This window comes from Vicugna pacos, chromosome 12 (genome assembly GCF_048564905.1).
Source record: "Vicugna pacos chromosome 12, VicPac4, whole genome shotgun sequence".
Taxonomy (NCBI): domain Eukaryota; kingdom Metazoa; phylum Chordata; class Mammalia; order Artiodactyla; family Camelidae; genus Vicugna; species Vicugna pacos.
This window is the reverse complement of record NC_132998.1, coordinates 59,855,790-59,882,622: the sequence shown is the minus strand read 5'-3', so window position 1 is coordinate 59,882,622 and position 26,833 is coordinate 59,855,790. Positions and strand designations below refer to the sequence as shown.

At 43.9% G+C, this 26,833-nt stretch overlaps 1 protein-coding gene across 1 annotated transcript in view; it reads right to left on the bottom strand.

Annotated features, from left to right (window-relative positions):
- The window catches only part of EP300 (E1A binding protein p300), a 66,731-nt gene extending 61,532 nt beyond the window's left edge, over window positions 1–5,199 (bottom strand). Inside the window, exon 1 of the mRNA XM_072973589.1 lies at window positions 3,793–5,199. Within this exon, the coding sequence (XP_072829690.1) occupies window positions 3,793–3,886 (94 nt within the window). The 5' untranslated portion in view covers window positions 3,887–5,199. The remainder of the gene's footprint in view (window positions 1–3,792) is intronic.
- Window positions 5,200–26,833: the final 21,634 nt, after the last annotated feature.

The window sequence follows — 26,833 nt, the reverse complement described above, 5'->3', positions numbered from 1 at the left end:
CACGCCAATACATTTCTTACCTCTGCAACAGAATATGAACTCTAGCTGGAAAAGGGCACTCATTATAACACATACAAGATTTACAATTTAACAAAAGTCACTCTACCTCACTATCAACCACAGATAGCTTTCTTGAAGTCCTATAAACGAACTTACAAAGCCTTGAGAACATGTAACTTCCAAAGTTCAAGGCACTTAGTAAGATGTTTTGCAATTTAATTTAACACTGAGGTCAGCAATACCTCACTGGACTAAAGAGCCGTAACTCAAAAACTACAGAAGCAAAACTCTCATGTAAATACTCATGCCTAAAACATAGAATTAAAATATAATCTCACAGGTGCAAGAGCTGAAAAAGAATGGCCTCCACCAAAAATACTCTGGTTAGATGATAAACCACTAATACACAATGATGTTTTCAGAAAGTAAAACTGACTTTTTAAAAATCCTTGCCACTTCTCTATTGTTTACACTAACCTAGTGGTCAAAATGCAGCTTCATCTGCCCCGTGTCTTCAAAATGAAGGCAGGCAAAAAATTCAAACCAATTTTGACACCTGAGTACACAGTAGGGCCACAAAACCGTATCAACACCAGAAGGATCTTCTCCCCTACTTAGTATTGCCAGAGCCCAGTGCAGTCACCCATCTTTCCAGAGTCTGTTCTTTCTGTACATACAGCATTAAGTGTTTACAAAGCAGTGATAGAACATGTTCAGTGAGCAAATAAGGCAACATAGCATCCTCATCATTCTCATCACTCAGGTTATTACTAGAAATAGGTTCAAGAAACATTTCCAGGACTTACCTGTTAACTATTCTAGTCAATAATTTGACCAAAACATTTCTACAAGCGGCTTTTATGACTTCTTTGGGGGGGAGGGGGCACAGTGGAGAGGGTAGAACAGAAAGTCATCTGATTTCTCAAACAGTTTTGACCTAAACATACCACTTAAATAAAATTTTCAATGGATGAAGTGCAATTATTGAAACATGAACATAAAAATGCAAAACCTCTAAGTCTCTTCCCATTCTGACATGTAAAATTTGAACTTAATTCAAGTTAATCAATCTGGAAATTTTTTAGAAGAATCTTTGAGAATTAAGTAAGTCATTTTTATTCTGCATCAGTGGATAACCTCAGAAATTCAGAATTTGGGATTTAAACACTAATTTGTAGTGCTTTAGCATGTCAACCTAAAAGGATTCGTTTTCTTTCCTATAAAACTGGCAAATGCAAACACTCTTGGCAGGTACATTCACACTACTAAAACTGCAAGCCTCCGTCATTTAAAAAAAGTTTCTGCGGTCTAGAATTTTGGGATGATTTTGACCAGCTCTAGGTAAAATTCATAATCAAGTACCAAGAAACAATTTACACTCACGTTTATAAAATATCTAGGTGGCAAATCAAAAGTAAAAATGTAGAAGTTAACAAGTTTGAACTGTAAAGTTTTAAAAAGTGAAGTGTCTCCATTAAAAGTTGCCTGTAAACTTACAGTACACAGTGCTGGATGCAAAAAACAAACAAAAAATCAAAATGTAATGGTGCCCAACTTGAAGTTCACATGGGGACGGTATATTCAAATACCCATTCCCTCTTCCCCCCATCAAAAAATCCAGACAGGTTAGGATTAAAAATTGGACACCAAGAATTCCTGGGTAGAATCTTAAGGGGGGGTAGGCACAGGAGGGGAATCAACCTTCACTACAAAATTTAGAACAAAGTAACTAACACTAAAACAAACTCTTAGTAGTGAGATTGAGTTAATCTCAATGTTGAAGGTTTCTTATTATAAAAACCCATTTGATACATTTAGGACTCATAACTATTCAAAGATATTTCAAGTAGCAAAACAGTTTCTGTGTATTACCCAGGTAAGACACTATCAAAATAAGTTAGCTAAAGTTACCAAGTACACAGATCAAATATGGAGAATGCAGCAGTGCACCTGAACAGAGGTGTCTGAACAGAGCACAGCCTCCCTTTCAGGCCTAGCACTACTCTAAGACTAAGCTGCTCAAATCAGGAATCGTAATAATGCACGTAAAAAGTTTTCTCTACACTATCCCAAGTCACTGGCTAACTCAAATGTAAAATCAATTACCACATTACACAAAAACTAAAGAGCAGAAACTACCATAGGATACAAAAACTAAAGAAACACCTTAACAATCTACAGGTGAAAATGTGGCTAAAGGGGATCTAAAAACCCTTCCAAGCAACATTTCAGTAAGTACAAAGGAATATTCAATATGTGTATGAATTCTGAGGAAAAAAGACAGGTTAAAAAAAAAAATCCCTGAAGACTACAGAAACTTCAAGGAATGAGGACAGATCAAAGTTCATGCATTACCAACGTTACAAGCTTGAAGCAGAAGAACTCTGCAAAAATCCTCAATCTTTGCAGGTTATCTCAAACTCATAATACATCTTTCTTATAAAAGCAAAGAATCCAAAGCATTTGCCATATCCTTACATTTTCACCCTTTGAAATGAAGCCTACTTAGAACCATGCTTTAGAAGTTCTCTACAAACTCAAAGGGTACATTTAACTCCATTATGCACTCTCACTGGCAGATGGAGGGATGACGTTGAGCCTGTTCTCAGAGAGTTAAAGAGATGCTCTGTAGTAAGGGGGAACATCTTGTGGACTGTCAGATGGCCAGCCATTCTCCGTCTTCATTATGCTGGCACCTCAAACAACTAGGGCAGCAAAAGAGAAGGTCGGTGGCCATCAGGACAGTACCAAACTAACTGTAACAAGGAGATGATGGAAGGTAGTCTCCCTGAATTTCTCTTGACAAAAGGGATAGTCCACAACCGAATAAAACAAAAACTGTAGAGCTTTTTGAAACTGAAATCTGGATCTCCAGATGTTTAAAGTGCAAAAAAACAGAACACACAAATATAAAACCTAATGCACATTTTAAACTTTCGTATGATCAGCTCATGTTTGCTGTTCACCACTGGGACTCTTCCGACTCTGATCTTAATTTCGAAGTACATAACTCCATAAAATCGGTTCTTACCGCCTCCCCCCAACCCTTCCCAAAGAGAAAGTAACTACAAACTGCAAAGAAAATGCCTCTGCTCTTCCACAACCTAAAACCCCAGAGTTTCAGACATTTTGGTCTCGCACGAAAGAAATGAGAGATGTAAAATGAACTGCGCTCCATATTGATTCTTAAAACAAATAAGGGGAGGGGGGAAGCAAAAAAGCTAGAAACAGTAGGCAAAATAATCCGTACCAAAATTCAGGGTTGGCATTAAACTTCACGTCAACCCTGAAATCCTGGATCACACAAGTAAAAAGCCCAAGATTTTTTTACACCCTCATCCTCAAAAGAATAGCTTGCGTAAAAACAAATTCTTAGAGTAGAAAGTAAAGGAAACAGAGTAAACTACGATCAAAAAGGATCCGCAATTCCTCATTTACCAACAATAAAAGAAATTAAAAGTAAAATTGCATAAAAAGCCCTTAAACACAAATGCACTGGCGTTTCCAAAATTAAACTTCACGGGAGCAACAATAAAGGCCATTTCTACAGCACCACTCAAGAGCTCTAATTCCAGAACACACATCGATATGACACAGTGTTGCAATGAATGTATTAGGAAGCAAAGAAAATGGTTGGGCTACTGGACGTCTTTGACCAGCTCATTCAAACACCTTTAAAATTAATCAAGAGGCAGAGAACTAAGCGAGAGAAAGGAAGAAAATATGGACGAATAAAGGTGCAGCGAGGAGAAAAGATTAAGGAGGTGGAAGGCCGGGGATCCCAAGACTAACCTGTGCCATCGCTGGCGGACGCCGAGAGGGCCGGAGATGAGAGTTTAGGCCGCTTGGCTGAAGGCGGCCCCGGTTCCACGACATTCTCGGCCATTTTTAATTCTTTCGGAGATACAGGCGAGGAAAACGAAAATTCTCGGGAAATCTCTTCTTCAGCCCGGGGTCCCCGCCCGGATCCCTGGGGTGGGCTTAGGGGGCTCCGCGGGCCCCCAAGGAGGGGTGGGGGAAGTTCCTTTTTCTCTTAGCCGGATCGCGGTGGCTGAAGAGGGATGCGGACTCGATAGAAAAGGTAGGGGCAAGTGCGAGGGGCCGGGCCCGAGCCCAGGCCCGGAGGAGGGCACAGGAACACAAATCCGCCGAGCGCGTCCGCTGCGGCGAATTCCGGAGAACTCTCGACTCTAGAGGCGCAGTCTCCGGCCCGCCACGGCCGGCCCCTGCCCAGCCGAGGTCTCTCGGAGCTCCGCCGCCGCCATCAGCCTCTTCCTCCTCGGCGCTGTCCTCCTCCTTCTCATCGCCACAAGGAGGCGGGGGCGAAAAGGGGGGAGAGGAGGAGGCGACGAGAGACACTCACCTCCTCCTGGTGTCCCCTCCCGGACCTGAGCCCCCACCCTCCGAACCCTCCTCCTGCCGCCGCGCTCCGCGCCGCCGCCGCACCGGCCCCTAATGGCCGCAGAGAGCTCGCCCGAGCCGAGATCCAGGCTGGCGCTGCCGCCTCACATCTCGCGGCGGAGGCGCGGCGAGGACGCCGGGAGCGGAGCTCGCCGGCCCAGAGGGCCAAGGGGGCCGGGCCGAGCAGCGCCGCCCGCCCTCGCCGACGCCGAGCCCACCGAGGAGGCCCCGCTCCGGCGGGCGGCGCAGGCGGCCTCCCCTCGCGCCGCGCTCTCCTCCTTCGCCCTCCCCTCCCGCGGAAAATAAATAAATACGGCCGCCGCTACGGCCCCCACCCCCGGCGGCCAGGTGCCGGGAGCGCCCGCCCCTCGGGGATCCGCTCGGGGCCGCCCTCGGCGGCGGGCGAAGGCGCCGCGGGGCGCGGGGTTATGTAATGGTCCCCCCTAGGCGTCGACGCTGGTCCGGCTCCCGGGCCGCGGTGGGGGTGTGTGCGGGCGGGAGAGGGCTGGGGGTCGCCTCAGCCCGTGCGCCCCGGGCCCCCTGCCACTGTCTCGGCCCCTGCCGCTTCTCTCTGGCCCGGCTTCCCCTCCGCACTCTCGCTCCCGCAGTTCGCACTCAGCCCGGCGTCCCGCTTGCCCACTCTCGCCCGCTCCCTCTCGCCCTCTCTCCCCCCCAGCCTAGCACACAAACAAGATGGCGGCTGTTGTTTCTTCCCTCTGCCGAATCTTCCTTACAGGCTAGCGGTAGCAGCGGCGGCCGGAAATGAGCCAAGGGGGGGGTGAAAAAAAGGGGAGGGGTTGGGCCTCCGGAGGGAGGTGGCAGGGGGCGGGGCCTGGGCTCGAGCTGCTCACACAATGGGGGAAGAGGACCCGGGGGCGGGGCCGGTTCCAATCACGGGATCCGCCCAAGGCTCCAACGCGGTTGGCGCTTCCGCAAACTCCCCTGGCGTCACCCGGTGGCTCCCTTTAAAGGGGAGGATTTGAAGAAGGGGGGTCAGGGGCGGACTCGGGATCTATTTTCAGTCGGTGGACTCTTACGGGAGAAGGTGCCTGGGTTGGGTCTCTGCGTAGGAGACCGGTGGGAACCGGGGGTGACGGAGCCTCGCAGCTACTCCGGGAAGGCGCCAAGTCACCGCACAGGTGGCCGAAGAGGAGCGCCGTGGGGCTGGCCCTGTGCCCCAGGCCCTTGGGCGGCCGGTCTTCCGAACCTTGGTTGAATTTACCAGGCAAGGGATACCCAGCCGCCCGGTGTTTCGGGCCAGAGACAGCGCGTTCCTCTCTTCATCGCTTTCCCAGAGGGGCGGGCTCACATGCAAAAATCACACCGATTACGAATTGTTTCCTTTTTCTCTTAATTTTACAGTTAAAAAAAAAAAGAACATGTATTAGTTTAATAATCAGAAAACAAAAATCACAGCAGTGGGAAGATGTTTTAGGACCAGATCTAGATTCGTTTCTTGCCCACCACGTGTCCACATGCCCCTGCGAGGTAGCCTTCTCACCAGAGACTTGAATTATTTTTCTAACACATCTCGGACCTGAGGACAGTTTAGGGTATTTCTTTTCACCCACTCTCAACAGACCAGCTTAAAAAAAAAACACGTTTAGGCAGTGCCTTAAAGATAAACTGTAATGATGAGGGAAAGAGCAGAAACGTACTGTGCTGAAGGTAATGTCAAAGTGGATTAAAGTAAAAACGTAACGATGGATGAAAATGCTTGAAAATAAAATGTGGTGTGTTCGACAACAGTTTTGCAGAAGAGGGCCTCGCCAACATCTTTTCACATCCCTACACACTACAGGATGCCTCTGTGTTTGGCCTTGTGTAAACTGGTACTTGAGGAGGTGGCAAAGTCCCCCCAAGGAAACCCCCAAACCAGTATCTGTGGAGATAGTTAAAAGCTTTTAAACGTATTTCAAATCTCATGCTCCTCAACTTATGCTTACTTATTGTCGAGTTTACTTTGTCTTTTGTTGCTGTTTATTGCCTTTCAAATGAATGAACAGGAGAATAAATAAGAAACCAGGAGTGAAGGATCCTAATGAAGCAGCTCAGGTTGCCAAGAAGGGTGAATTCTGTCGTGTGATGTTCAAGGCTAATTCACCCAAACTGCGGTAGAAAAGCAGGCAAATTGAGGACAGTACCTACCTGTCTTCAAGCTGGTAAAGAATGGATTCACTATGTAGGGCTAAGGTCAACACTGGCCTTCAGGAGTGATTTACTTATCATGAATAGTTTATACCCACAGTCACAGTAAAAGGGACAGAGAAAAGACATGTGGATAACACCTGGGAATTTGGCTTGTAATTTCCTCGTGGGAGGTTTTGCTCATCTGATTTTTTGAAGAGTTTCTACCCTTTGGGAAAAGATTTGCCTACTTTTGCAGAGGATGTAGCTTGAGGTTAAACAGCATTCAAACCTACCTGGCCCACCTAACCAAAACTACTGTGGAACCAGGGACAGGGACTCTAAAGATCTGAGGAACATCTCATGAGAAAATTCTGAAAAGAGTAGTCAGAGGCCACGGACCTACCCGCAAGGTAAGGCTCTGCTATGAATGGAGAATCAGATGCATGGCACATCTTCCTGGGATTAGCGCCTCTGGGTCTTGACCCTGAGTCTGATGCTCAGGTCAGCCATGTTGGAAGTGGCTGGAGAAATAAGCATCACACAAAATGCGGTCAAGGTGAAATTTTGGATGTTTTCAAAAACGTAGAATTGAATCTTCAGCTTGGATTTGATCTAGCCTCATCAAATGAAAATTTAGTCAATTGTCGAGTGCTCCGTGTCGGTGAAGAGTGACTTCATGAAGAAGGAATTGTCTGCCAGCAGCAGGGAGTGGGGAGGAGGAGGGCATGAGACAGGCAGGTAAGAGCAGGGGCACTGACATCAGCCTGGACTGGGTTTAAATTCTGCCTCTGTCACTTACCAACTGTATGACTTGGGCAGGCTCCTCGTTGGTGAAATGGATTTCTTGATTATACCTACTTTACTGTTGTGAAGACTAAACATTATAATTTATTGAGCAGTGCTTGTCATAGTGCCTGGCATACAATCAGTACTCAGTACACCTTAGCTGTTCCCAGTCATCCCTTCCACAAGGGAAAAGATCTTACCTAACTCAAAGAGTTGCTAGGAGAATGAAAATGAGACCATTGCATGTAAGGTGTTTGGCAGCACTCAGAGCTTGGTGATTGCTCCTGGGCTACCAGAGTGGTAGCCCAGGAGCTCAACAGTCAGAAGGAATGTCTCACAGGGTCATCCAACTCCTTTAAGACATTCTCTCTTCACCTTGAAACCTTCTGATCACTAATCCAGCTTCCCAGGTGCCCTGATTGCCAAAAGGAGACCCCTAGATAGTGGACACGAGAGTAGGAAGAGAAAGGTATTACTCCAGGGTGAATCCATCAGTTGTACCTGGTCAAGATGCAATCCATATGATCCACAGGCACTGGGCCCCTTTCCCCAGGATCTATACCTTTTTTGGTGTATTCCCTATTCCTAGGAATGATTCCACTCTCCCTCTATTTGTCCAGCTGAAAATCTGGACACCATCCATGAATCCACAGAGTCCTCCCTCTTCCTTCTTCCTCACACTCAATTGTCAAGTCCCACAGATCCTACTTCCCTAATTATTTTCCAATCAAGAATGTTGAACAATGTGCAAGTATCACCTATTCACAAAAATTAAACTAAAAAGGGCTTTTATAGTCTCAACAAAGGTTTTCCAAAGCACTTGTCATCAAGGGAAAAATGGTTCACGAGCTTGGGTTGCTCCTGCAAATCTGAACGTGAATGGGGTTGTGGAAGAGGCTGCACATCCATCACAAGGAACTATTGATTTATATGCTATTGTAAAATGTTGACTGTGTTTGCAAGAACAGATTTCTTTTATATCACACATTTAATAAGATCTGTTCTTCCCTAACTACTTCAAAACATTAATCTGAACATTTTTAGTGAAGCACAAGACTATATACTTTATATATAAATTATATACTTTGTATATAAAAATGTCTTTTTTTAAATGAAGTATAGTTGATTTACAATGTCGTGTTAGTTTCTGGTGTATAGTAAAGTGATTCAGATATCTATCTATATATATAAGATATATGTATATCTATATATATACTTTTTCAGATTCTTTTCCATTATAGGTTATCATAAAATATTGAATATAGTTCCTTGTGCCATAAAGTAGGTCCTTGTTTTCTGTCTATTTTATGTATAGTAACGTGTGTCTGTTAATCCCCAGCCCCTAATCTATTCCTCCCCACCTTTCCTCTTTGGTAACCATAGTTTGTTTTCTATGTCTGTGAGTCTGTTTTTGGTTTGTAAATAGAATTTGTATCATTTTTTTAAAATTCCGCATATAAGTGATATCATATATTTGTCTTTCTCTGTCTGACTTACTTCACTTAATATGATAATTTGTAGGTCCACCTATGTTGCTGCAAATGGCAGTAGTTCGTTCTTTTTACAGCTGAATAATATTCCATTGTTACTCGGCCACGTTAATAAAATCTGTTCTTAAAAAAATTTTAATAGCCAATATTGGCAGGAATGTGGAGAATTGGTGCTTTCCAATACTGTTAGTGGGAATAGAGTGTGGTACAAATGTTTACGTTCATACCAAATGTTTATAGACTTTGAAAATCCCAGTATCTCTAGGATATATTCTGCAAGTAGCACAGAGATGAAAATATCCCTGTAGCATTGTGACAGTTCCTCCCCAACCCAAGAAAGGGGGAAACAAGCCAACAGCCCATCTCTACGTGAATGGTTAAAAAACAACAACAATGGATGTGATTCCATTTGTATAATGTACCTGGAGGAGTCAAATTCATAGAGACAGACAGTAGAATGGTAGTTGCCAGGAGCTGGGAAGAATGAGGAATTAATGTTTAAGAGGTACAGAGTTTCAATTTGATAAGATGAAAAACTTCTGGAGATGAATGGTGATGATGGTTGCACAATGGTGTGAATGTACTTAACTGTGAGCTTAAAAATGATTATCATGGTAAATTTTATGTTACATGTATTTTACCACAATTTATTTAAAAATATAAAAATGGTTAAGAGGGGGCGGGTATAGCTCAGTGGTAGAGTGCATGCCTAGCCTGCATGAGGTCCTGGGTTCAATCCCTAGTACCGCCATTAAAAACAAACAAACAAACAAACCTAATTACCACCCCCCAAATCCAATAAAATAAAAAAAAAGTTAAAAATGGTTATAAATTTTATGATATATATATGTAGTATATATATATATTTTGTTTTACCATGATAAAAAACAAACAATGAAACAGTCTTATGCTGATGAGATATTACGTAGTCATTTAAAAATGAGTAGGTATAAAGGAGGGGTAGGTACAGCTCAGTGGTAGATCATGTGCTTAGCATGCACAAGAGCCTAGGTTCAATCCTCAGTACCTCCATTAAAAAATTTAAATGAAAAAAAAAAAACCTTATCACAGAAATATTTTCTTTTAACCAGCCCCTAGAATAATGGAAATAAAAGCAAAAATAAACAAATGAGACCTAATTAAACTTAAAAGCTTTTGTACAGCTAAGGATACCATCGATAAAACAAAAAGACAACCTACAGAATGGGAGAAAATATTTGCAAATGATGCAACCAACAAGGGACTAATTTCCAAAATATACAAGCAGCTCATACAGCTTAATATTAAAAAAACCCCAAGCAACGCAATCAATAAATGCGCAGAAGACCTAAATAGACATCTCTCCAAAGAAAACATCCAGATGGCCAACAAGCACTTGAAAAGATGCTCAAAAATCACTAATTGTTAGAGAAATGCAAATCAGAACTACAATGAGATGTCACCTCACACCTGTCTGAATGGCCATGATTAAGAAGTCCACAAACGATAAATGCTGGAGAGGGTGTGGAGAAAAAGGAACCCTCCTACTCTGTTGGTGGGAATGTAAATTGGCACAGCCACCATGGATAACAGTATGGAGTGTCCTTAAAAAACTAAAAATAAACTTATCATATGATCCAGCAATCCCACTCCTGGGCATATATCCAGAGAAAAATATAATTCGAAAAGACACATGTGCCCCAGTGTTCACAGGAGCACTATTTACAATAGCCGAGATATGGAAACAACCCAAATGTCCATTGACAGATGACTGGATAAAGAAGCTGCGGTATATTTATACAACAGAACACTACTCAGCCATAAAAAAGAACAAAATAAAGCCATTTGCAGCAATGTGGATGGACCTGGAGACTGTCATTCTAAGTGAAAGAGAAAGGAAAATACCATATGATATTGCTTATATGTGGAATATAAAAAAAGGACACAAATGAACATATCTACAAAACAGAAACAGACTCACAAACATAGAGAACAAACTTATGGTTACCAGTGGGGAAAGAGGCCGGTGAGGGATAAATTGGGAGTTCAAAATTTGTACCTCTTGGGGGAGTGATGGAAATGTTAGCTATCTTGATTGTAGTGGTGGTTTCATGGGTGTAGACATCTATCAAAATTCATCAAAGTGTACCTCTGAATTATGTGTTGTTTGCTGTATATGAATGTCACAATAAAGATGTTAAAAAATAAAAACAAACAACAACAACAAAACCTCATTACTTCCCCCTGCAAAAAAAAAAAAAAAAAAGAGTAGTCAGATATGTGGATGTGCTACTATAGGAAGATATCCATATATTCCTAAGGACAAAAAGAAAATTATAGGACTGTAGGTAAAGAATGACTTTAATTTTTACAAGTGTAATTAATAATAATACTGGGTTAGAAACGGAATGAATATGCAGCATGGTGTTAACAATGTTGGGGTAAGAGCAGTGCTATGGGGAGCTTTCATTCTGCATTACAGATGTTTGTGGTGTGTGAAATCAGAACCAAAAAGTGCTTTTTCAAAAACTTTCAATAGTTCCTCTTTGCTGTTAAGGTAAAATTTCATGTTCGAGAAGTGGCTCTTGCCTACCTACCTCATTTCTTTCGACTTCCCTCTTGCAGCCAAGTGGAACTATTTCTATTCTGCTCCTGCCATGCTTTCTGTGTTTCTGGGACATCCACACATACGTCCTTTCTGTCTGAAACCCCCACCTCCCCCATCCCTTTTACCCACCTAATTCCCAGTCCCCCTTCAGGTCTCAGCTCACATATCCCTTCTTCTGAAAAGTCGTCCCTGATCCCCCTGAGTTCAGGTTCCTGGCTCCTCCCACCCCCTCCCATGGCGAGCATCCTATACTTCTGAATCACCCCACATTTCACACTGTGCTATATAGTCCTTGCTTCCCTGCGGCAGCAGGAAGGGTGACCATGTGGTCCGTCTCTCTTTCTCCCCACCACCTAACCCAGACCTGATCCATAGTAAGAACTCAATTCAAACTTCTTGCACAAATTAGAGGACATCATTGATTTGTGAATCTTGTCTGGGTTGGGGGCGTCTGCCTGTCCATTCTTATCTGTTCTACTGCAGCAACAGGGACCTTATGACCCTGAAAAGGACATGGTCTATTTTACCTGTCCATCAAGGTGCCAGCCAGTATTCCTTTCTCCTGGAATCTTGAATATCTTGACCTGGATTATTTATAATTACAACCAAAGGAGAATAAGCATTTGCATTCACTAATTATCTGGGAAACTGGGGCTCTAAAGCCAGTAAAATATCCTTTACGAGACCCCCAAAGTGAGGCAAAGGGAAGGCTTGAACTCAAGTCTTCCAACATCACATATAGACCTCTTACCATTGAACCCTTAGGACAGGAAGCAGCTTCCTCATATCTCTGGCTCCTTGGACAGGAACTACCACAGAATTTACAGCCAATGATTGTGTGTTGAATGAATGAATGAGTGAATGAATGAATAAAGGAAGAAGAAAATTCTGTACAAAAACACACACTCACAAACACACACACTCACAATATCTTTTCTATAAAATAAGAACACAGAGGGCCAAAACACAAAGCAACCACAGAACTGATCATTGTTCATGTGTCCATGTCCTTAGGTGTGGTGTCCCAGCATCAGGACTGAAGGGGACTGGCACAGCCTAAGGTGACCAAGACCTTGCACTTCTCATATGCTGAGCCAGCCTTTACTGGGCATCTTCTCTGTGCCCTGCACTTTGCTGGATACTGTGGATTCCAAGATGGAAAAGACACTATTCCTGTCCCCTGGGCACACCGTCTAGTTAGAAAGAAACTCATGGAGATAGTTCCTGGACAGAGTGGTGAGGCTCTCTCAAGGCAAACAAAGATGGACAATTGGTGAGCAAGAGCACCTATCACACTGGTGCACCCGCTGCTCACCAAGGCTGGAGCACATGCTAATGGGAACAGCCAAGCAGCAGAGGACACTGAAAAATGGGCCTGCCCAGGCCACAAAGGACAATATGTGCCATGCTGGCAAGTTTGGGCTGAGACCGAAGTCCTGCTTTTTCGTTTGCGTTTTATTGTCGTTTGATCTCTAAATTAGCACATCTGCACAGTAATTCAGTGGAATATTAAACTATGTTAATCATATGGCAAATAAAACTCTGACTGCAAAATAAGAAAAACCATGACCTAAAATTTGGTACTTGATATTCTAAAAGGTCTTCCAAAGGGTGGCAAAAGAGACAGACATGCAAATAAGATGTTTTCAGTGCTTTGTACCCCTAAGCTGATGGTACTATCGCCACAGTGTGTGGGCCTATCAGACTGTGACTCTACCTAAAGGAGCTCAAAATAGCTCTGCTCTGCTCGCCGCGGCAGCCAAGCTTCTGCTCTATTCGGCAGTAGCTCATTCTTTACTATTGTTGCTATGTGACAAACTATTGGCTCTCAGTGTTAATCCAAGCCTGCAAGAGAAGGAGGGAGGGCAGAGGGCTGTGGGAGAAGCATCTTTCCTAGAATCTAATGTAACGAACGGATCCTGAGCATTTCTGAGGTACCCCCACGGGACCTGGCCCTGAAGATACAGATTTTCAGTTCAAATCAGTGACCATTCATTGACCAGCTCCTGTATAGGAAGCACGGTGCTGGGCTCCGGGGATACAAAAAGAGATAAAATTCACATGGTTTCTGCCCTCAGCTGCTCACTATTTAGTCGGAGAGACAATCTTTTAAACAGGAAACTATACAGGGAAGGGTATAGCTCAGTGGTAGAACGCGTGCTTAGCATGCACAAGGTCCTGGGTTCAATCCGTAGTACCTTCATTTAAAAAATGATAATAATAACAAATACATAAATAAACCTAAGTACCCCTCCCCCACCAAAGAAAAACAATAAAACCCCCATGAAACTACAATCTGATGTACAAGATGCAACGAAAGAGGCTTGGGTGCTATGTGGACACTCATGGTGATGAGCTTGTAGGACACCCAGGGACAGCTGGACAGATAGGTCTATGGGGAAATCAAACTCGATCCTTGCCCTGGAAGATCTTGTAAAGGAGCTGAAAGAAATAGAAATGTAAATATAATAGATCAATTACAGTGCTCTGTAGTGAAGGCTAACACTGAGGTTCACACAAAGGGCCTGAAAGTTGTGATGTCCCTCGAGGAGACAGCCTAGGGGCTGAGTCCTGGGTGATTCAGAGTGGTTATCGTGGTTAAAAAAAAAAAAAAAAAAGGAGAGAGAGAGAGGCCTAGGTAAAATAATCGAACAACTCCCCTTTGGCTCTGTAGTCCAGGCGCAGGTTGGGGGCTGCCCAGAGCTGGCACAGTGAACATTATAAAGCCCAGAACCCGGACAACGGTCACAGGTAAAGTGGCTCACTGGGGAGGTGAATGTATGGCATCACCTGGCGACATAAGATGTCTTGGGGTGCGAACGTCACTGGAGGCAGACAAGGCAGGAAACTCAGTGTTCCATGCTCTGCCAACCTGACAAGCATCTCATTCCATAGGATGCTTCAGGTGCATCCCCAGGAGACTCAGGTGGACTACCTGCCTGGTCCTCCTATCAGCAGCCTCTTTACAGGTTTATTCTTTTCAATACTTCTTGGACTCATCTTGGCATAAATCAAAGCCAGAGCAACTTCAAGTCAAGCCCAAGTCAATATTCTCACCCATCCTTGAACATTAATTAAATTCTGTGCTTTGACCCAGCTCAGCTTTCCAGGCAAGAGAAACAGACTCTACAAATGCCTGCTGAAGTCACTGTTGCTGTCACTTAAATTGTGTAGAACAACTAATAGGAGACTCATGAAGTCCTTTATTAATTTATCAAAAATGGTTTGAATTGGCATCGTATGTGGCAAACAAAGGGTTAACTCATTTAATCCACAGGGCATTTGCAAATAGAGAAGGAAAAAAATAAATTGGGCAAAAAAACCTTCCCACACAATAAACAGTTGTGGCTGACCAACCCTAATGGTGACTCCCAATAATTCCCACCTCCTGGTGCCATGCCTCTGTGTAATTTGCTCCCCTTAAGTATGAGCAGAATCTGTGACTCACATCTAACCCATAGAATATGGCAAAAATCATAGGATGTCAATTCCAGATCAACTGCATCAAGAGCAGGTATGCTGAGGGAGCCCACGTGGCGGGGAACTGTGGGTGGTCTCCGGAAAATGCAGGAGGCCATCACCCGACAAAAAGCTGGGGCTCTCAGTCATACAGCCTCAAGGGAAGGAATTCTGCTAACCCTCTGAATAAACATGGAAACAGATTCTTCCTCATATAAGCCTCTGAATGAAAATGCAGCCCAGTCAACACCTCGTACAGCTCTGGGAGACCCTGAGCCAAGGATCCAGCTAAGCTATGCCTGGATCCTTAACCCACATAAACTGTGAGATAATAAATGTATGTGTTCTTTTAAGCCACTAAATTCGTGTTAACTTGTTATGTAGCAAAAGAAACGTAAAACAATAGATCAGGAAAGAAATACAAACAGTTGCTGTTGTTCCACATCACCCAGGACATTTGGTATCGCCAGACTTCTTAATTTCAGCTACTCTGGTGGGTATGCAGCGCAGTCTCAGTGTGATTTTAACTTACATTTCCCTTACTGTCCATTTGGATCTCTTCTTTCATGAGGTGTCAGTACAAGTTTTTGTTCAGTTGTCCGTTGGCTTGTTTGTTTTTGTCTGATTGATGTGATTTGTAATTTCCCACTTTGTTATTTGTCCTTTAACTTTGCAAATGGATCTTAAGTTTATAAGATGCTTGCCCTCAATTATAAAAAGAGATGACAAAACTTCGATGGTATTCTTATTGTTACTATCAGTTCGCCTATAGAGCAAGGCTTTTGAAAATATTGGCATGAATATGAAGAATGTATAGTAGGATATTACAGATGGGTGTGTAAACTGGTGAGCTTCTATAAGATCAGTCTGGCAAAACTAACACACTATGAAATGCGTGTATGGTTTGACTCAGCCATTTCATTTCTAGGAATTTATTCTATGGATATACAGACGGTCCTCAACTTACGATGGTTCAACTTCAGGATGGTGAGAAAGTGATAGTCATTCAGTAGAAACCATAGTTCGATTTGAATTTGGATCTTTTCCCGGGGTAGTGATATTTAAGAGAATACTCTTGTGATGCTGGGTGCGGGCAGCGAGCCAAGGCTCCCAGTCAGCCACACAGTCACCCGGGTAAACAGCCAATACATTTACAACCATTCTGGACCCAGACAGCCATCCTGTTTTTCACTTTCAGTACAGTATTCAATACATGACATGAGATATTCAACACTTTATTATAAAAAAGGCTTTGCATTAGATGGTTTTGCCCAACTGTAGACTGATGTAAGTGTTCTGAGCACGTTTAAGGTAGGCTAGGCTAAGCTATGATGTGCAGTAATTTAGGTGTATTAAACGCATTTTTGACCTATGATATTTTGAACTTACAATGGGTTTGTGGGGACATAACCCCATTTAAGGTGAAGGAAGATCTGTATTCACATATGTGTAAAGTGACATGTTCAAGGATATTCAAGGTAACATTGCTTGTAATAGCAAAAGATTAAAAACTACTTAAACACCTAGTGGCTGGTGATGGCTTCAATAATTTATGATACATCTTTACAAAGGACTGTATCAATTAAAAACAAAGTTACATAGGCTGAAAAGGAATATATTTCAAGATACATTGTTGGGTAAGAAAATACCCAGGTGTAGCATACTGTGTATAACAAGCCACCACACCTACAGTGTATACGAATTTATGCTTGTATTTGCATAGAACATGTTGGAAGGAGCCTCAAGAAGATAGATATAGCAGGTGATTGGGAATCAGGGTGGAGAGAGACTAACTTTTTTACTCTATGTCCCTTTGTACCTTTTGGATTTTCTACCAGGTGCATGTGTGACCTATTAAAAGTAAGTTTTTAAAAAAGTAAGTTAAATAAATTAAAAATGTATTGAACTCCTATTAGGGGCCAGGCCTGTGCTAAATCCTAGAGATATGGTGAACAAAACAGAGATTTTTGCCTTATGGGGCTCCAAGTCTAGTGACAAGTGACAGTCACTGAAGCCACCATTGTGGTGACATAGGATGAGTGCTATATTAGGGACACTGAGGCACTTTAGAGGAAAGTGACACTCAACAGGGACTCTAATGGAGGCTTGCAGGTGGGCAGGCAGCCCGACATTCACGTGAGGAGCAGAAAGAACGGGGAGCCAGCCTGCAGAGATGGCTTACGGAGCCCACAGCCCCAGCAGAGGAAACGGCGTTTGCGGAGGGAGAGCAGAGCTCTGTCCATTTGAGGAAGTGAAAGAAGTTCAGCTCAGCCGGAAGCTGACATGACTGAGCTAAGCTGGTTTTTAGAAGAAGCCACACTAGCAACAGGGAGAAAGGATTGAAAAGGAACAAGAGTGGAGGCCAGAATACCTGTTATGAAGCTTCTGCTGTCATCAGGCAATCAGTGGTAGTGCCTGCCCTGCCCGTGGGGGACTCTGTCGTTCAGGCCTCTCAGTGATCTGGGAAGGGAAGTACTGTTCCGATGAGAGCCTATAGATTTGAAGGAGGTTAAGGACCTTGCTTGAAGTCACAAGGTACGATGTAGCAGGATCAGCATTTGAAACCATTTATCTGTCTGCCAAGTTCTTGCTCTTCACCCATCTCTTAAGGGTGACTCCCAGATGTCAGGTTTGGGCAAATGAGTGGTTGATGATACTATTAGTTGAGAGAGGACACAAGAGAGGGAAAAGATTTGAAGAAGAAAATGGGAATCTGATTCTTCCAGTTTAAGATCTGTGTAAGACCCTACCTGAATAGGTTAAGTACAATAGGCTGTTTTATATGCAAAACTAGAGAAAGTTCTGGGCTGGCAATTTGGGCATCATCAGGATAAAAAAATGCCTGAGGTCAAAGGAGTGGGTGAAACTAGACCGTGACAAACTAAGAAAGAGCAAACAGGAGCCAGTACAGTTTCTTTTAAGCAGGGAAGTCACATGATCAAATCTTGCCTGTAGGAAGACAACGGTGGCATCAATGTGGAAGACTGGTTGACTTTGAGAAACAGGGAGTAGAAAATCCAACACAGGTATCTGTGTTTTCATTTAGTCATCTCCCAAGCATCACCAAACACTTCGTGCCAGGGCTCCCCAAGCCCAGGGAACACAAAGACAAACTAGAACCTGTCCTTGACCTTGTGGAACTTTGGGGCCAGGAATGAGTGAGATTCATGAGCCTTGTGCTACGAAAGGGGTAGGTGGCCACAGGGTGCCATGGAAGCACAGAGGAGGGAGAGGTCTAAATCCACCTTGGGCAGGGCGTCTGTAATTGATGTTGTGGCTGGAGGTACGTCTTGACAGACAGGTAAATGAAACCTCGATGAGTAACAGCCAGAGCATTGCAGGCAGAGCCAGCAGTGTGCGTGGAGGTACTGCTGATTAAAACGCCGCATTCAGTAACTTTGTGGGATTCGGTGAGAGCGGGGCAATGGGTGCACGTGTGGCAAAGGGAAATAGATAAGGTTGGAGGTCTTGGTAAGCTCCTAAAAAGTTAGGGTGTGCTTAAAAAGGAGATTGCATTTTATTCTGATCTATGTACTACTCAACTTCCTCTAAGTTATGCTATACAACAAAAAAGTTTAAAATCTCATCGCATATGGCAATATATACTTATTTTTTGGTCCTATAACACAAAGGGTGCAGGTTGGTTATCCCTCTGCTAGACACAGCTGTCCTTCCCTGGTAGCTCAGATGGAGGCATTATCCTCTATCATTTTTGTGGTAAAATTCCCCAGGAGGATAGCAAATGCATTTTAGGCCAAGGAATTTTTTTAATCATTTCTCAGGGAGCATATCAATAGGAGGAAATGGTGTTTTTCATTGGACTAGACAGTGTGGAGTTGGAAGAAATGAATTCTGTGCTGACAAGGTGAGTTTGCCTTTTTGGTAACTGATGAGAGAAGCAGCTACAGCTACTGCTGATTCAGAGATTAAACTGAATGCCTAGATTTTACATCCGTGTAAGAGTCCAGAGCACCCTGATCGTCTTTGATGGTGGAAGAAGGCTCCCCTGACATCCAACCAGACTGTGACACAGAAGGGAGCTGGGCTGGGACTACTCTCCCGCCAGGAGGGGTGGGGAGCCCCAAGGGGCAGGAGTGGGGCTCAAAGTGAGGAGGGGCTCAGGGAGAGGGCTGTCAGGAGAAACAGGGGAAGTGAGAGAGAAGGGAAGGAGGGAGGATTCACATGTCAGAAGTAGGGGGGCCTTCACTCCTCCCTAGTCTCATTTTCTGGGGCCCCCATTTCTGCCTTTAAAATGCTGAGCTCCCAAGGCTTAATCTTTGGCCCTCTTACACCACCCTCTATCTCTGGGCAGGCATTCACTGTCACCTCTACCTATGTTCAGTAAATGTTTGTTGAATGAGCTGTGAATAAATGAAGGTGAAGACTTCTGGAGCAAGATGGCGTTATGAGGTCGTGTTCCCCCCACATTCCTAAAGTCCCAGTACCCAGTATCTCAGAATGTAGCTTAGAGATAAGATCCTTAAAGAGGTGATTAAGTTAAAATGAAGCCGTTGATATTGTGATATAAGAAATAAAAGAATTGTCTCCAGTTCATGGCATAAAATTCCTAAAACCCTTGTAATTTTTTAGGGGGGGAGGTAATTAGGTTTATTTACTTATTAATCTTCAAAGGAGGTGCTGGGGGTTGAACCCAGGACTTTGTGCATACTAAGCACGCATTCTACCGCTTGAGCTATACCCTCCCTCCCCTTGTAATTTTTTGAGTGGTAAGCGTGAGAGGAATGTGATTCATAAGTCCCTTTCAGTCATGTCTGATTTTATGTTAATGAGGTGACTCGGTGGGTCCCCTGGATAGCTTCAGGATAGGGCAGGGGTGAGGGTGGGGTCCCTCACCAGAGGAGCCAGCCATGTGATTAGGAAGTTGGAACTTTCAACTCCATCTTTCCCTGCTCACTTCTGGGGGAAAAGGGAGGGGCTGGAGGTTGAGTTGATCACCAAAGGCCACCGATTTGCTCAACCGTCCTCCGTAATGCAGTCACTGCAAAGCCCCTAAATGACCAGGTTGTAGAGCTTCCGGGTTGGTGAACACATCAGGTGCTGGGAGGGCAGCAGAGGGCACGGGAGGTTTAGCACCCCCCTCCCCCGATATCCCACATCCATATGCATCTCCTCCATTCGCCTGTTCCTGAGTTGGATCCTTTATAACAAAGAGGATAGCAAGTAAACTTCTTCCTGAGTGAGCCATTGTAACAAATAATTGAACCTGAAGAGAGGGTCATGAGAACCCCTAATTTATAGTCCTTGTCAGAAGTATGGGAGACCTGGGAATTGTGATTGGTGCCTGAAGTGGCAGACAGTCTTACAAGAATGAGCCCTTACCTGTGGGGCCTGGTGATGACTCTGAAGTTCAAGTCAGAATCGATCGAATCCTTGGACATCCGGCTGCTGTCTCGAGAGTTGGAGAATTGGTTGTTGGTGTAGAAAAAAATCCACACATGTGGCATTGCAGAAACAGTTCAGAATGGCCATCTACAAGCCAAGGAGAGAGGTCTCGGCAGAAACCAACCTGCCAACACCTTGATCTTGGACTTCTAGACTCCAGAACTGAGAAAATAAATTTCTGCTGTTTATGCCACCAAGCCAGTGGGATTTTGTTATGGTGGTCCTAGTGACCTCACACCTATGTGATGAAGCCCATGGGACAGAGGGACCTGTGGAGGACCAGGCACTGCTGACAGAGGACAGTTGGATATGTAGGTCTCAGGCTCACAGTGCAGTCTGGACTGGATAACATGAGTCTGGAGTTGTTGGACAGCAGAGTCTGTTGTCTCTGTCTCATATGGAGACTGTGAAAAGTGAGAAGAAAGACAATCAATTGTCAGTCCCTTAGATTGTCTGGAAGGACACTACTGTAGACTTCCCAGCATGCAGGGATTCCTCCTTCTTCCTACCGGAACCTGAGTTTTGTTCAGCTATTTGCCCCTTCCTCATTCAGCCCCTGAAAATCTTGAACCTGACCGGACTCCCAGCTCCAGCAGCTGATCCTGTGTAATTTGAGCCAACAGGGCAAGCTCATTCCTCCTGCCAATGATTGGCTCCAAATTTTAGGTTTAAGCTAATCACCCACGGCCATATCTCTGATCACAGTCACTGTTCTAGGGTTTGGAAGAGACTGCAAGCAGCTCTCAGTATCCCTTCTTTCCTTAAACCTCTCAATTTTTCGTTAGGCATTTGCCACCCTCCTCATAAAAACTATATTTCCCAGCACCACTTGCAACTAGGTGTGGTCCTGGAGTAAGTTCTGACCAGTCAATTGTAGATATAATTGATGAAGGAAGGTTCTGGGAACATGTGCTAAAGGGGAATGTTTTAATGATGTATTGCTGCATTAAAAATTACTCCAAAGCTGAGTACCTGGAAACAAGAAACATTTGTCTGTTGAAGTTTCTGTAGGTTGGGGATCAAGGAGTGACTTGGCTGGGTGGTTCTTTCTCAGAGACTACAATCAAGGTATCAGATGGGGCTGCCATCATCTCAAGACTCTACCAGGGGCGTTGGTGGGATTTGCATCTGGCTATCAGCAGGCCTCAAAAGGTCCATTTCCAAATTAACTCAAATGAAGCTCTGCATAGGACGGCCTCACAACATGGCAGCTGGATTGCCCCAGAGTGAGCCATCCATGAGAAAGAAAGAAATCCCCCAAGAGAGAACCACTATCTTTTCATGAACTGATCTTAAAACTAACATTCTACCAAATTTTCCTTAGAAGTGAATGAATGAGTCCAGCCCACTCTCAGGAAGAGGGAGGTTATACAAAGATGTGACTACTGGGAGGCAGGGGTAACTGGGAGCCATGATAGAGGCTGCCTACCATAGAGGGAATGTGCTCACCTCTTTACCTTTTCTTTCTGCCTGCTAGCTAGAAGACAGAGAAGGTGGCTGGAACTCAAGCAACCATCTAGTACTATGAGGTTCTTTTGGAAGTGAATGGTGCAAATGGCACAGCAAATGGGTCCTTGTCATTGCGGAGAACCATTCTTTCCATGGTGTCTCTCGGTTTTTATTTACAGAAATAAAAACTCTTAACTTGTCTGAGACATTGTTATTTTGGATTTTCCCATTTCTGCCAGCCAGACCTAATCTTAAGTGATCCAGCTTCTCTTTGGTGTGTCCCTAGCAGCAACTCCATTTAGTAAAAGGGGCTAGATTCTTTTTTTTTTTTTAACATTTTAGATATGATCATTACAAGGACTTGCTCTTGATGGCTGTTCATTAAAATCACTTTCAGTCTCTTGCTCCTTTAAGTTCAGCCCCAAACTGTTCTATTTCCCCGTCCTTGACACATCCTCTCTTCCCTGTCAGCTATTTTCCCATTAACAGGCAGATAGATACTTGGACATCTTCGTAGAACATTGGAGAAGAAATTGGTGTAGAGAAAAAAATTAAAAATCCAGAAAGGAATGAGGAGTGCCTGGCAGAACAATGCCTTAGAGCAGGGGTCAGCAAACCACAGCTGCTTGCACTTGTAAATAAAATTTTGTTGGAACACAGCCCCACCCATTCATTTACCTATTGTCTACAGCCGATTTCTTGCTACAAGGAAGAAAGGCCAGCAAAGCCTAAAATATTTGCTATCTTGTCCTTTACAGAAAGTTTGCTGACTCTTGCGTTAGAGGAGGGGATGGGGGGGGGCGAGTGGGAGCACGGCAGTGTCAAAGATGCTGGTGAGGCTGGAGAGATGATGAGCAGTTCAAGAGAGTGACTGTGGGCCCTAGCCCAGGAGGAGAAGCAGCTTGACTAAGGTGAGGCTGAGAGCAAGGAGAAAGATTCAAGTGGAAGAAATGGGAGGGGGGCTGAATGCTTCTAGAAGGCAGGGGGAGTGGGAGTGTGGGACAGCCAGCGGGGATGTTAGAGACTAAGATTTCAGAGGTGCTGAAACCCTCGGGACCGCAGTGAGGGTTTTGACTGGCCCCCACGGTCAATCACAAGCACCAATAGCTCTCCGGCCCCTTTGCCTTCCACTGCCTGCCCCTGCCTGGGGGCCAGTTGCTGAGTTTCGAGGAATAACAGGAGTGGATAGAGTGACAGGAGAGGACACGAGGAGACTCGGAATAATGGTGAAGAAGTAGCTGGAGGCTGTGGAGTTAGAGCCCCCAGCCAGAGGAGGTGAAGGAACCAGGAGGAGCCTCTGCTCTTGTGGCTGCTGGGACACAGCCAGGTCCTGCAGGTGCCAGTGAAAGCAAGCTGCTGGTGGTGAGTGTCCAGGCTGGGGCTTTGTTTACCATGGAAGGGGAAGCAAAGGCCAAGGAGGAAAGGCAAGGAGGAGGTGTGATGGGTAAGGGAGCTCAAAATCGTGTAGCACTGAACAAAGCAAAGAAAGTCAAAGACTAGGCTGGATTTCCACAGACTTACTGCAAGGTCAGTAACATGTAACTAGCCCTTTTCGAGTATTAAAATTATCAGTGACTAGATACCGAGAGTACCTGTAAGAATTAGGATTAGAAAACTGCAAAACAAACAAAATAAGAGTTTATTTTTCTCTCCAGTAAAAGTCCAGAGGTAGGTGGTCAGAGGCTGCTATCGGAGACCCAGCCGCCTTCTGCCCCCTCGCTCTGCCCCGTGCATCTTCCTTTCCTGGTTGTCTTGCTTCCGAGATTAGCAGCCATAATATTTCCATTCCAGTAAGCAGAGGAAGAAATGGAAGCAGGAGGCCCCTGTAAGGACCCTCCCCAGAAGCTGCAGCTGTCATTACATATCCCATTGGCCAGAACTTGGTTACATTGCTGCCACCAGGCAGCCTTGGAAGTATGGATTTCATCCTGAGTGGCCACATGCACATCTAAATTTTATAGACCAAGTAGAGAACATATACTGGGAAACCATCTTCTCTGCCACATTCTGCCCGTATATGAAGATGTATACAAAAGACGTATATACAAAGGATGTATACAGAAGATGACCATGTTGCTGAAGGCAAGTTGGTGTGTCCACTGCACCATGAGGCCAGACTGAATCATTGGAGTTTGGAGCAGAGAAAGTTTATTGCAGGGCCGAGCAAGGAGGATGGGGTGGCTCACGCCCAAGAAAACCCCAGACTCCCTGAAGGGTTTCAGCAAAGGGTATTTAAAGTCCAGGTTGGGGTGAGGGGTGGTCCACAGGGCATATGATCAGCTCATGCAGAATTATCTGTTGGTTAATGTTGAGGGAACAGGAGGAGGTCAACACTATCAACCCCTGGGCGCCAGAAGGTCTGGGGACCACATGTTCTCCATCATCAAGTAGTTAATTTCTTCCCTTTGGTGGTGGTTTTAAGCATCTGAAAAACTCAGGAAATATACATGAGGTACTATTATCTGGGTACCTCAGAGAGGAGCTACAGCAGAGGATATGGGGGAGGGGTCTGTCCCTGGAAGGCCCCACAGGGTCCTGCTCAGTTAAAACCATCCATCCAGTTCACATGGGAGAGTCATGGTTTACACTGTTATCACATAGAGCAATTAACAGAATTCCTTTTAACTCACAACTGAAAAAAAAGGGAAAAGTTTGGTGGCTGCTCCAAAAATTACACATAAAATTATCATATGATCCAGCAATTCTACTTCTAGGTTTATATTGCAAAGGATTGAAAGCAGGGACTCAATAGATACGTGTATACCACATTCATAGCAGTGTTATCCATAATTGCCAAAAGGTGGAAACAACCAAGTGTCCATCAACAGATGGATAAACAAAATGTGGCATATACATGCAATGGAGTATTATTCAGCCACTAAGAGAATGAAATACCAGTACACGCTAGAACATGGATGGACTTTGAAAACATGCTCAGTGAAAGAAGCCAGACACTAAAGGACGAATACTATATAATTCCTTTTATATGAGCTACATAGAATAGGCAAATTCATAAAGACAGAAAGCAGCTACAAGGGCTGGGGGTTGGGAGATGTGGGAGTTACTGTTTAATAGGCACAGGAGTTTCTATTTGGAATGATGAAAAAGTTCTGGAAATGGAAAGGGTGATGGTAGTACAAAAATGTGAACGTAGTTAATGCCACTGAACACTTAAAAATTGTTAAAGTGATAAATTTTGTGTTATGTATATTTTACCACAATTTTTAAAAAGTGGGAAAAAAAAGCTTAAGGTATTTACCCAAGAGAAAAGAAAGCATATATGTCCATATAAATACTGGCTGTTCAGAGCAGCTTTATTTGTAACAGCCCCAAACTGGAAACAACCCAAATGTACATAAAGAGGTTAATGGATAAACAAAGGGTGGTGTATCCATACGATGGAATACTACTCAGCAAGAAAAAGGAATAAATTGACAATACATACCACAACATAGATGAATCTCAAAATAATTGTGTTGAGTGAAAGGAGGCAGATAAAATAGTATATGCTATATTTATATATAAATTTATATTGAATTTATATACATTGTAGAAAATGCAGACTAATTAATGCACAGTGACAGAAGTAGATTGGTGGCTGCCTGGTGGTGGGGGCGGTACAAGGAGGGTTAGGAGAGAAGGATCACTAAGGAGTACAAGGAAGCTTTGCTGAAGAGGTGAGATGTTTTCATTATCTTGACTGTGGTGACAGTTTTCATGGATATTATACAGGTATAGCCGTATGTCTAAACTTTTCAATGTGCACACTTTAAATACATGCAGTTTTTTTGTGTATCAATTATACCTAAATAACACTATTTAAATAAACATGCCTGTAATAATTACACTAACACGAATAAACAATATTAAAAAATAAATATTTTTAAAGTGTCCTTGTTTGGATGATAAATGGTCACCCTATAAATATTCTTCCCACTTATCAAACACACTCACTTGCTCCCCAGTAGAGAAAACCCCCAAATCCCATTGTGTCCAGCTCAAAGTCCATAACCTATCCATTGGGTCCAGATATAGGTGTGACCTATAAGCTAAAAGACAAACTGTCTTAAATATATACTAGTGGAGGAGGAACAAGATAATCACAATAAAAATGACTGTTCTAAAAATGAGAGGATGTGGAACACACAGCAGATGCTGGTTCACTGCAGTGGATAACGTCCTCTGGTCCTCTGACCAGGAACAGAGCAGAGTCCCTCCCCCAGGAGTAGACTGGTTCCTGGCGCACCTGTCCGATAACCCCTAGCTCTGCCGTCTGCACAGTTTCCAGCGCCAGCTTCCTGCTGGTGCAGGTTTGAAGCCTGGGAATGGCTTCAGGGGTTGAGTAGTCCCAGATTTCTTCAGACCAAGTTGGTGGTTTCTTTGGTAATACAGTAGTCCCCCCATTGTCCACGGTTTCATTTTCACGTTCACTTTCTGTAGTTTCAGTTACCCAAGGTCAAATGCAGTTCGAAAGTATTAAGTGTAAAATTCCAGAAATAAACAATTCACAAGTTTTAAATTGTGCACTGTTCTGAGTAGTGTGATGAAATCTTGCCCCATCTACTTTTGTCCCACCAGGGACGTGAATTATCCGTTTGTCCAGTGTCTCCACACTGTATACACTTCCCACCCCTTAGGGATTTAGTAACCCTCTTGGTTATAGGCTCCACCATTGCAGTATCTCAGTGCTTGTGTTCAAGTAACCCTTATTTTACTTAATAATGGTTCCAAAGCACCAGAGTAGTGATACTGGGAAAAAAACAGTAGATGTGTATATATAGGGTTGAGTGCCATCCGTGGTTTCAGGCATCCACTGGGGGGTCTTGGAACATATCCTCCGCAGATAAGAGGGGACTACTGTTTGACTGTTTAATCTTTCCAAACACTTAGCAGCCTTCCACACTGTTTGCTTCACGTGTGAATGACCACAGCCAAAGATCCCACCTAGACATAATTTTTGGGCCCAGATACTCTGGTTTTCTACAAAGGAGCCTCTGTGCTGAGCCAAATGCAGCCACCTTCAGTCCCTCTAAAACAAGATGGGAAGGCAAATTCCTTAATCCCATTTTTGCCTTCAGGCTCATGGCCTCTGGGGGAAAGTTAGTCTTATCTCTTAATACCGCCCCTA